Source organism: Capricornis sumatraensis, chromosome 1 (genome assembly GCF_032405125.1).
Source record: "Capricornis sumatraensis isolate serow.1 chromosome 1, serow.2, whole genome shotgun sequence".
Lineage (NCBI taxonomy): Eukaryota > Metazoa > Chordata > Mammalia > Artiodactyla > Bovidae > Capricornis > Capricornis sumatraensis.
Window position 1 is genome coordinate 103305945 of NC_091069.1, and position 12064 is coordinate 103318008.

At 55.9% G+C, this 12064-nt stretch overlaps 1 protein-coding gene across 1 annotated transcript in view; it reads left to right on the forward strand.

The window, feature by feature from the left end:
- The window catches only part of FAM178B (family with sequence similarity 178 member B), a 106891-nt gene that overhangs the window by 10203 nt on the left and 84624 nt on the right, over positions 1-12064 (forward strand). Inside the window, exons 3-6 of the mRNA XM_068967376.1 lie at positions 447-868; positions 1844-1905; positions 5269-5364; positions 10572-10724. Of these exons, the coding sequence (XP_068823477.1) occupies positions 447-868; positions 1844-1905; positions 5269-5364; positions 10572-10724 (733 nt within the window). The remainder of the gene's footprint in view (positions 1-446; positions 869-1843; positions 1906-5268; positions 5365-10571; positions 10725-12064) is intronic.

The window sequence follows — 12064 nt, forward strand, 5'->3', positions numbered from 1 at the left end:
GATGTCTGTGCACTTGCACATCACATCCTTGAAATGAGAGGTCAGATGGCGCCTGCTTGACCTTAGCAGCTTGCTGTTCACGGAGCACGTGCTGGGTCCTTGGCGTGGAGCTGGAGGAGGGCAGTTCCTTCCCAGGCACCCAGGGGCCCAGGGCCCTCCTCTCAAGCGCTCCGCCCTTTCAAAGGCTAGCCTCGCCTGACAGGTGGTTCCTTCCAGGAGAAAACTCCGAGGGGCTTGACGAAGGCCAGGCCCGGGGAGGCGGCACTAGACCCTCCTTGGAGAGAAGGTAGGTGTTTCCCACCTGTACAGGTTTGGGGCCACGAGGGAGTGGAAAACCCAGTTGATAGTCTCCCCTTGCTTGCTGCCCCTTCCTCCATCAGAGTGGCCCAGGGGCTGGGATGGTGGTGAGCCACTGGGGACACCGCAGCTCTGTGTCCCATCCACAGATGACCAGGCCGCCACCACCAGGCCCATCCTCCTGCCCACCCTGAAGGGCAGCTGCTTCGACCATTGCCTGTACCAGGGGCTCCCGCACCCCACCCGGCGCCTCTGCAGTCCCACCTCTGCTCCAGCCTCCAAGTCGTCAAAAAAGCCCAAGATGCAGGCCGCCGGGAACACGTTCTCCAATGACTGGAGCCCGCCACCTGTGGAGTTCCTGAACCTGAGCATCCCACAGGCCAACAGGGGGGACCCAGCCCCAGGTCCTCGGGCCCTGAGGAGGCTAGCTTACCAGCGCCCTGAGGTGTCAGAGCAGGAGCCCCAGGACCTGGATCAACGAAGAGGCCTGGTCTCACTGGGGCAGCCGTTCTGGAACGTGGCAGGGACCAGCCCAGAGGCTGCAACTGCTGGGATGGGTGCCCACACCTCGGTAAGCCGGGGCCTCCCCTCCTTACCACCCCTCTCTGGCCGCTTCTCCAGAGTCATCGCCAGGCCATCTCTTTGTGGCCAGTCGTCTTCAGCCACACCCCAACTGCCCTCCTTCGGCCCCCTCCCCCTGAGCATAGCTTTTTCTCCACACCCTCTGGCCTCACCCCAGGCCCTGGGCCCTCATGACTGGGAGCTTGGGCCCCCGAGGCTGGGCTGTCTCCCCCTTTATTTCTGCCCCTAACTCCTAAAAGAAATGCTTAGGGTGGTGCGGGGCCCCTCAAGGCTTTCGCAGCCCAGGTTGAGGTCATGGATCTGGGCTAGGTCAGGCACAAAGGCTCAGGCTAACTGTGGTCCAGCGACTTGGGAATTCCAAAGTGGAAACTTCAGTGATGAACTTCATTACTGGGAATAAACTGTGGTTGCTGGGAAGACTATGGGGACATTTGAGCGCCCATAGAGCCAGGAAATGTATTCTAAGAACAGGACCTATTTATTTGTAATAGCCCAAGATTGCCAGTAACCAAAATGCCTGTCACTAGGGAACTAGTAAATTACGTCATTATCATACTTCAGAATATCATGGAAGTGGTGGTTTTTTAAAAATCATCTCTTTAGTATTGATATGGAATGACCCTGATTACGTATTGTTAATTGAAAATCAGAGCTCAGTACAGAATAGCGGGTGTACTACACTACCGTTTGTGTTGAAGGAGAGTCTGATGTATTCCTGATTGCTTCTCTGTGTGAACAGGGTCTCCAGCAGTGGACACTGAGGCCACCTGTGGGGAGGGGCCCAAGGGGCCAGGGGTGGCGGTGAAGTCCTTGGGCTGTGTGCCGTTATGCCTTCCTATTGTTTTAATTGAGTGAATGTACTGCCTGTTCAGGAAAGTAAACTAAACAGAGGGCTTAACATTGATCAGTTTTTTTTCTCCCTCTGTCTTTGTCTTTGGTGCCCATTCCTGTATGGTTTCGCCAGCTCGCCTCTGGGAGCTCAGGGTGCTATGTCAACAGCTTGGATTACTTATTGCAAGAGAAGAGGTAAGCGGAAAGGGTCTTCATTTCTTTGAGGTTAGCGGTAATTTTACAGCGTTCGTTTGTACTCAAAGACTCAGGGCAAATTCCTCCCAGGATAAAGCAGCCTACTCCCCTCCCCGCCTCAGCGGGCCTCCCGAGTGAGTGCCCCGTGTGCCCTGGTGAATAACCAGCGCTTGGAGTGGCAGGGGGTCAGAGGACAGCATCTGCAAGGTGGACAGCGCCGCTCCAGACCTCGTCCAGAGACCTCGCTCCCGGTTCTCTCCTCACCTGAGCCCCCTTCTGCCCAGTTCCTGCCAGTCTAGGGCTCACTCAGCTCCCATCCAAGGGCTCGAGGGAAGTGGAGCAAACAGGCGGCTTTGACACTGAGGCGTGCAGCCTGACAATGGCTCTGACAGTCCTGGGGGGTCGGGGACAAGCATAAGGAGCTGGCCTTCCCTGCGCCCTGGCCCAGGCCAGCCCCTGAGCAGTTTTCCTGTAGCGCTTGGTCTAGGTCACCTGCCCTCCCCCTGGGATTACAGTGAGCCTGTCCTCACGTAGAAGTCGGTTTCTTTTTCCCTTCCTTTTACAAAAGATTTGTTTAGCTATGGCTGTGCTGGGTCTTCACTGCTGCTCGCGGGCTTTCTCCCATTGAGGTGAGAGTCTCCGCTGCTGCTCACGGGCTTTCTCCCGTTGAGGTGAGAGTCTCCGCTGCTGCTCACGGGCTTTCTCCCGTTGAGGTGAGAGTCTCCGCTGCTGCTCACGGGCTTTCTCCCGTTGAGGTGAGAGTCTCCGCGAGCTGGCCTCTAGTTGCGGTGGCTTCTGTTGCAGAGTAAGGGCTCTAGGGCACTCAGGCATCCGTAGTCGCGGTTCCCAGGCTCTCGAGCACAGGCTCAGGAGTTGTGGCTGGGCTTAGTTGTCTTGCAACCTGTGGGATCTTCCTGGGCCAGGGATCGAACCCCTGTGCCCTGCATGGCAGGTGGATTCTTTATCACTGATCCGCCAGGGAAGCCTGAAGTTGGCTTCTTAAAGCGAAAGTCACAGGGGATCAGAACCGGAAGTCCCTTAGGGAGGCACAGTGGGGGGATGGAAACCAGTACAAGTGCTGTTTCTCCCCTGGGAAGCAGATGACGAGGTTGGCTTGCACTGAGGTCCCGTCTGCAGTGAAGAGACTAGAATCCCACGGCTCCGTTGTCCGTGAGGACTGGGGTGGCCTGGGCACAGGTGGGCTTCACCCTGGCCCCGCACTTGGTCTGACAGGAGCGCGTTGACCACAGGCTTATTCTCTGCGTCCTCTTCCTGTCTCTCAGGTTGCTTTTGCTCAGAGGCTGCACGCTCCCTTTGTGGAAGTTATGCATAGAGAGAGGCACTGCTGTTGTCGGATGCTTGGGTTCTTATCGGAATAGCGTCTCACTGGCCTCTGTTTTTCCCAGCCCCATGTTCTTGCCCCAGCGGAGAGGGTTAAACACACGTGTGGCATGCATTATCGTATTTTCCCCTGGAAACTGAACACAGTGATTCTAGTATTTCACAGCCCAGGTGGCGCTGGTGGTGAAGAATCTGCCTGTCAGTGCAGGAGACGCAAGAGACATAGGTTCATTCCCTGGATTGGGAAGATCTCCCGGAGTAGGAAATGGCAACCCACCCTAGTATTCTTGCCTGGAGAAGCCCATGGACAGAGGGGACCTCAAAGAGTCGGAACACAGCTGCGTGACTGAGCACACACACAGAGAGGGCTGGAAAAGGAGCACCTAACTCAGCCTGAAGGTTGGGACGGATCCCCAGGGGATCCTTGTCCTTGGACCGTGGAGGATTAGATTTGGGAGAGCAATGGGAACGACCACACATCTAAAGGCATGTCGGGCAGACGATGCTGGGACTGGAGTACTCTGTGTCAGAGTGTGGGGGCAGGCCAGAGCAGGAACCGCAACCAAGATGTGAACCGGGGCCTCGTGAACACAAGGTCAATCACGGACAGATTTCAAGTGGGTTTTCCCATGTGTTTAAGATAGATTGCCCAGGCGGCATTGTGGAGAATGGACAGGAAGTGTGAGAGCTGAGGGAGAGTGGTGGTGAGCTGGCTCCCATGGGACCTTTCTCCCCGGGTGGCTGGGGCCTGTTTTGGGAAGAGGAATTCAGAATTGGGCACCTGAGGACCAAGGGCTGTCCACCTTCGGCTGGCAGTCATCCAGCTAGACCAGTCCAAGACGGCAGCTGGGCAGGAGACAAAACCTTGGAGAACGGAGGACCTGTGAGCAAAGCCAGGGTGAACACACAGGGCGGGGCGAGGCCAGAGGGGTGGGGCTCCCAGGGCTCCTTTAACAGCGGAGGGAATAAGAATGCAGAAGGTCAAAGCGGGGCCTGGTGCCCCTCGGAGTTTGTGTGTGGTCAGGGCCGAAGGTGAGGGAGCTGATTTCCTGCAAAGTAAGGGTCAGCTCACAGGGCTGGAGTGGGGCTGGTTGGAAAGGGAGTTGAGGCGCTCAGGGCTGTGGGAAGAAACAGACTGAAGGGCAAGCATGCGCAGGAAGGAAGGAGCAGCCCTGGGGGCTACTGCCGGGACCGGAGAGGCAGGCCCAGGGCGGCCATGGGCACAGGCCCATGGGGAGCACTGGGCCCAGGGGGAGCAGAGAGGCAAGGTCCAGGCCCCAGGGTGGTGCTGTTCAGTGCTAAGTTGTGTCCGACTCTTTGCGACCCTCTGGACTGCAGCACGCCAGGCTTCCCTGTCCTTCACCAGCTCCCGGCACTTGCTCAACCTCACGTCCATTGCAGAGAAGGCAATGGCACCCCACTCCAGTACTCTGGCCTGGAAAATCCCATGGACGGAGGAGCCTGGTAGGCTGCAGTCCATGAGGTTGCTAAGAGTCGGATACGACTGAGCGACCTCACTTTCACTATTCACTTTCATGCATTGGAGAAGGAAATGGCAACCCACTCCAGTGTTCTTGCCTGGAGAATCCCAGGGACAGGGGAGCCTGGTGGGCTGCCGTCTGTGGGGCCGCACAGAGACGGACACGACTGAAGCGACTTAGCGGCAGCAGCAGCAGCATGTCCCTTGAGGTGGTGATGCCATCCAACCATCTCATCCTCTGCTGCCTCCTTCTCCTCTTGCCCTCAATCTTTCCCAGCATCAGGGTCTTTTCCAATGAGTCAGCTCTTCACACTGAAGTTGTGTGGTGTAAATTGTCGTCTTTCAGGCAACGCAGGCCCTCTCCCCGACCCCACTGCTGGAATCTGAGTTTGAGAGCCTCTGTGCAGGGAGACAGGGCCCTGGGCTCCCTGATCCCCGTGCCTGGGCCTGGCTGTGCACTGGGACGCCCTTGGGGCCCTGTGACGGAGATGGATGAACAGGCCCTGGGCTGACCCTGGTTGACACCTCTCACCTCCTTGCAGGGAGCAGGAGCAAGAGAAGCTACTTCTCCTGGACTGTGCTGACCTCGGAGCCTGGGATCTTAATGAAGACGAAGTGCTGCTCACGCCTGAGCACAGGTCGGGGGAGTGGGGACAGGCTGGGGGAGAGGCACCCTCCAGAGGGAGGGTCTACCCGCTCAGGGCCCAGTCCACACACCGCCTCTCCAGACAGAGGGCTCAAGTGCTGCCCTGTCCTTTGTTTTGGACTGCTTTCTTTTTCAATATTTATCTATTTGGCTGTGCTGGGTCTTAGTTGCGACCTGCAGGATCTTTGATTTTTGTGGTGTCATGCAACCCACTCCAGTCTGCTTGCCTGGGAAATCCTATGGACAGAGGAGGTCACAAAAGAGCTGGACACGACTGAGCGCAACTGAGCACACACACAGGCATGGGAGCGCACACACACAGGCATGTGAGCACACACACAGGCACGTGGGGTCTCCAGTTGTGGCCTGTGGGATCTGGTTCCCTGACCAGGGATCGAACCTGGGCCCCCCCTGCACTGGGAGAATGGAGTCTTAGCCACTGGACCACCAGGGAAGTCCCTGGGCCGTTTCAACCAGAAGTTTGTGTGCTGTTGATAAGTTCTCAAGCTGCCGCCTCGTAGTCCCACATCTGTTCATTGATTCGAGAAATATTTATTCCCCCATTGTGTGTCAGGATCTAGTGTGGGGCTTTGAGGATACACAGGTATAAAACATGGCCTGTTCTTCCCTGACTGTCTGCCCAAACTCGTGGGACCAGATCTCAAGCCACAGCCTAAAAGAACACTGCTTTTGAATGAGAGAATACAGCCATGTGACACCTTTGTCTTCCCCTGTGCAGGGAAGGGAAGTGCTCTCTGTGAGAGGTGTCATCTGGGCTGGAATCTCCTGGCCTAATGGCTGGAACCACGGCTGGATTCCTCTGTACCACAGAGATGCCTGAGGACCACAGTTGAATCCATCTTCAGGGCATCTGGTTTTCCATTCATCCGTTTGTCTATCTGTCTGTCTCTCCATTTGTCTGTCTATCCAACAAGCATCTATTATGTGCAACTTTGCACAGGCTCTGTGGAGATAGTGAAGGACAGGGAAGCCTGGCGTGCTGCAGTCCATGGGATCACAGAGTCAGACACGACTTAGTGACTGAACAACTGTGCAGACTCTGGGATACAACAGGAACAGAGCCAGACAGAGTCTCTGCCCTCGCGCTGCTCGGGGTCAGGGCCGGAAACCAGCAGTGCAGTGGTGAATGCAGGAAGCTGGTGGCCAGGGCTAATGAGAAAGGAGACAGTGGGCGTCGGTGGTGTTGGGGGTGCTGTGAGAGTTGGGTGACAGGTCGGGGACTCGGAGAGCAGATAGGTTTCCAGCAGAGACCTGGAGATGGCGAAGGGTGGCCCTGGGAGGCCCTTGCCATAGGAGCAGTGAGGAGGGGACGGAGGTGGGGAGTGGAGGTCGGGGGGCTGTGTGAAGCTGGTTGCCACTCAGCTGAGCAGGGTCTTCTGCTGCTGCGTCCATGGTAGACTGGGGGGTGCACAGGGGCCCATGATAGTAATCCAAGAGAGTGAGGATGGGTGAGGAGGCAAGTTCTGGGTAGACTTTCAGAGTAGAAGTGACAGGGTTTGCTGATGAGCTGGATGGAGGCTGTGGGAGCAAGAGAGGAATCAGAGTGAACCCCCTGAATTGAGGCCTGAGCAGATGGATGGTCGGGGTTGACTCGAATTGGGGAGGGCTGAATGACGCAGGCTGGGGGTGGTGGCAGGCACGGGAACAAGTGTTCACTTGTGGGACCCCTGGGGTGAGACTAAGACAAGGATCTCCTTGTCTGGAGAGGCCAGCTTGGGAATCACCATGTATAGGTGACATTTAAAACCGCAAAACCAGATGAGATCACCAGGAAGTCGGTGTAGAGAGAACGGGCCGAGGGCGCAGCCTCAAGGTCACCGTAACCTTGACAGGAGCAGCTCCGGTGGGTGGCCGGGGCGAGCCTGCCTGGAAAAGGTTCAGAGGAGAGGAGAGGGGAGGGCGAGAGAGGAGATCGGGCGGCAGCTGAGGGGGAAGTGGAGCCGGGACAGACCCTTCTGTCTGTCTGTCTGCCTTCCTTTCCATTCCTCCTTCCTCCCTCCTCTTTCCCCTCCCTCCCTCAGGAGCCGCGTGCCCCCCGCGTGACCCAGGGGCAGGCTGCTCCACAGGCGCTGGGCTGTCCGCCTGTCCATGCTTTGCACTCTCTGTGTCTGGGAGACGCTATTCAGGCCTGAGCTGGGCGGTCTGGTAAGAATGCCCACACTGAGTCAGCATCCTGTGTCCACCCACACACACAGACTCCCTGGGGCACCCCCCTCAGGACCCCCGTATGGTTCACCTCAGATCGGGGCTCAGCAGGTTGTCTGTAAAGCATGTGAACTGTAAAGAGTTCCTTCTGGCTCTGAGGGCCTTTGCAGCCTGCTTGCCTGTGCTGCTTGGTAGCAATGGTGAGCTTGCTTGTGCGGCAGGGAAAGCCTTGTTTACTGCAATGGGCAGGAGGGGGCCGCAGCCTGGATTAGGGACATCTGTCTCCTCACTGTTGGCTCAGTAGTCCAGAATCCACCTGCCAGTGCAGGAGAGGCGGGTTCGATCCCTGGGTCTGCAGGATCCGCTAGAGAAGGGCATGGCAACCCACTGTAGTGTTCTTGCCTGGAGAATCCCACGGACAGAGGAGTCTGGCGGGCTGCAGTCCATGGGGTCGCAGAGAGTCAGACTAAAGAACTAAGCAGCAGCCTTGTAGCTGGCCCCAGTTTCCATGTGCTGCCCAGCGGCAGGGAAAGGGTGCCTGACGGGCACACGGTGACTCCTCGCAGATGGAATCAGCAGGTTTGGGCCAGAGGCTTTGGTGGCATCATGAGTAATGAAGCAATTTTCTCTTTCGGGGCTGGGGATTCACTTCCCGCGGTCCCCACTGACTGGGTGGAGAGCCTTGGAAGTAAATGGTTTAAGACATCTCTGTAGCCTGGATAATCTCCCTAGCTCTTTCCCTTTCTCCTGAGTGCATCCAGGATTTTGGAAGTTGTGGCCTGGATGCTTTTAAAATTCCCCACAGAAAGGGAGTTAACCTGGGCAGCTGGTGCTCCAGGCTTTGAAATTGCTGATAATCCTCTGGGCACGTGACCTTTTGAAGTAGTACTCTGAGACAGCCTCTTCTGACAACAGCCACTTTAAGGTGGTTGTTTTGATGTGTGATCATCTTGATGGGTCAGTACGGTTCTCTGCTTCAAAGAAAATTGCTCACTGATGTACAAAGCCTGGCAGCCTCTTCCATCCCTGAGTGGGGCCGGGGTGGGTGGTAGGTGCCATGCAGGAGTATGGGTCCAGAAGGGGTGAGGCCCAAGCCGGAGGGCTGGCCACCATCTGGCAGACAGGTCGCCCGTGACGAGGAGTCACGAAACCCCCCACCCTTGCCTGGCAGAGGAAGGCCCCCCGTCATCCCAAGCTGATCAGCTGCTCCTGCTCCAAGAGTAGCCTGTGTCTTGAACAGAGAACATCCTGCATTCTCTAGCCCTTAAAGTTAAAAGCCCTTTATGTGTGTGCCAGTGCCGGGGAGGGGAGGATATTTATACCACAGCATCATCCTTTATCCTCACTTCTGGGCTGCACAGGAAGTCCTCAATTAGAGTCATCTCAGAGCTCCTAATAATGCACATACATTGTATTTAATATCACAGAACTCCCTTTGAGCGATAGTTTGGGGTCAGGAGCCGAGAGCTTTCTACAGATGAGTCTGGTTCTTACAGACTTTTAATAATCTACTTTTTCTAAAATTATAAAAGCGATCTAAGAAGCCGTTGCTGTTGTTGCTCTGTCACCCGGTCGTGTCCAACTCTTTGCGGACATAGGAAGCCATAGATACTCAAAAACTCAAATGGCAAATGAATTAACAAAACAGAAAGTTGTTGTACGATTTGTATGGTGGTTTGCTGAGGCTGTTTCCAAAGTCTGCGAGGTCAGAATCTGTCCGGTTTTCCGATGTCATTCCCATCTGTTGTGCCATTTCACCCTTAGGATGACCTTCCTTACCTTGGGTCACTTGGCCAGAGAGTGACAGGTCCCCCTGGCAACTGGTGGGCCCCCAGCCCAGCTCGTCCACCTCCGGCACCGGCTGTCAGGCCCCAGACACTCACAGGAGCCCCTGGCCGTGTCCCCTCCATGCTCACTGTCTCAGGGCCCAGCTGGCAGCCTGGGTACTGGCCTTCCTGTGATGAGAAGAAGGGGTGCAGTGCCTGTGGCTTGCTTTATTTTGTTATTATTACTGTTGAGTGTATGTTATGTTAGTGCAGAATCAAGCCAAACACTGTTGTTTGAAGTAAACAGGAAATGTCTCCCCTTCCTTCCCCTCCCCCATCCTGTTCCCTCGGGATGACCCTGGACCATGGTTGGGTGTGCCAGATGTGTGCAGGCTGTTGTGTGCATGTGTGTGTACCTGCACCACACACACACACACACGCACACTCTTGGTGTTCGGTGGCTAGCTGTGTTCACCCTCTGCGTTCTGTGTAAGGGAGACCCTTCCATCCTGCATGGCACTGCGACTGGCCTCATTTTGAGGGAGTCTTTACCTCCTGCCTTAAACACATCCCCATAGAGCTGGAATGTGTCCCCTCTTCTTCTGCCTGTTCCTTCCCTATCCGTGGGACCTAGCTCTGGTTCACTAAATGACTCTCAGAGCAGCGTGGGCCTGGGCCTCTGCATTTCCCAGGCTCCCTGGGGAGTCCTCCTGCTCACGAGGCCTTGAGGATGCTGCTTAGAGAAAGAGCCCTGACCCTCTCATCATGCTTCAGAGGCCCTCCCCGGCCTGCCGCACCCACCCAGGGCTTCTCTCCCAAGCCTCTCCTTGCGCCGTGTGGCTGCTCTGGGGCTGGTCCACTCGCTGGAGGGCCTCGCTGTGATCCCCTTACACTTGTCCTGGCCGAGCACGGGCAGCCCACGCCTGCCTCATCCTTGAGCATCTGGCACCTGCACTTGTGGGCACTCAGTGGACATTGGACCAGAGCCCACGAGTGGGGCAGGGTTGGGGATCAGGACTTCTGGCTCCTGCACTAAGGCCCTGAGAGAGGGGTTGGGGTCCGACAGGGAGTGGGAGAGGAGAGAGCCCCTTTGTCTACGTTGGCGGCTCTCCCTCTGTCAGCAGGTGGCGCTATGCCCCTGGTCTGGTCCCCACTGGGCGGGGGGCTGCGGGGAGGGGGCCGCCGTCTGGGCTTCCCTGGCCTCCCTCCAGACCACAGACAAGGTGCGCCTGCTGATGCCCGGCTCCCCTGCCCCTTCATTTGCCAGGAAGCTGGTGGAGAGGTTCTCCGTGCCACTGCAGGTCATCCCAGCAGTGCATCCGGGCGAGACCGTGTTTCTCCCCAGGCGCCACCCCGTGCCCTGCATCCTGGACAGTTCACAGCTGAAGCCACGGAGCCCCCTGGAAGAGCTGTTCCTCAGGTAAACATCTGTGCGGCTTGACCAGGCCCCTCCCTCGAGGAACCCAGTGGCGAGGACCACCCCAGGGGAGGCCATCGGAAGTTGTGTTCTGCCAGTGTGGGTAGTCAGCCTTCAGGGAAACGCGCAGTACACGCACGTCTGCCTATAGTACTTTCTTCACTAATTTGGATGTGTAGCCTTCACAGAATCTTCCCCTGTGGCAGGTGCTCAACATCGGCTACGTGTCCCCTGTGGCAGGTGCCCGACATCTGCTACGTGCTGCCTTCTCCCCGCCATGGCCCCGCCGCATGCTCAGACTCAGCACACATGCCTTCGGGTTATGTCTCCACCAACACTGGAGCCGCTTTCCTGGCCATCCAGCAGTTCCCCAGGGCCCGTCACCCCCTTCTCTCTTCCTCCTGGAAGGTTTGTCCCCGGCCACAAGGACAGCTCAGCATAATGTCAGGACAGCTGCCCTGGTCCTCGTCTTGGTGGGACTTGTTCACGGACATTATGACATAACCCGTGACTATGTTTGATTTTTTTAGGGGATTTTTGAAAACTTTACCACAATAACATGCAACTCTTGCGATTGTGAGTTCACATGTTTAAGAATAAGAGTGACAAAGCCTGCAGGATTCAAGCTGTTGGCCCTCCATTGCGGGCTGGCGCCCTACTGGGCCCTGGCCACTTGGGAGATGAAGCTGAGACCACCTGACCTCTCCCCCCGCAGCCCATAAGGCACGTGGAGGTTAGGGACACATTAGGACTTGGACACAAGGGCTTGTTCTCTTTTCCGGCTAGCCCATCTTATTTTATAACAGAAAAATAGTAGTGCGTTGATGTGTTTCCTTTAAAGTTTTTTATCGTGGAAAGTTTCAAACACACATAGAAGTAAAGGGTACCTATGTGTACCTACCAGTCAACATCAGTTACCGACTCAGAGCCAGTGTTGGTTCTTCCATACACCTGCCCACTCACCCTGTCCCCTCAAGATCATTTTTAAGCAAGTCCCAGACACATACAGTTCCTTTAAGTCCTTTAATCTGGGTCTCTAAAATCCTGTCTTTAGACATAACTTCAATACATTATTACACTTAAAGAATATAGACGTGTCTTAATATCATTAATATCGATCAGCATTCAGATTTCTGTGATTGCTAAGTATTTTTTTTATATATAGGTTGTTGAAAGAAGAATCTAAATATAAGGCCCAGATGTTGCAATCAGACCAAGTAATGTTAATGTTGAAATTACACCTCACATGTCACTGATGCCCGACATATTTAACCGTCTTCTTCATTGTTCTCGACATGTAGGTGGTCTCCAGCTTCCCCCCATAGAAAACAGTGTGGTAGAGA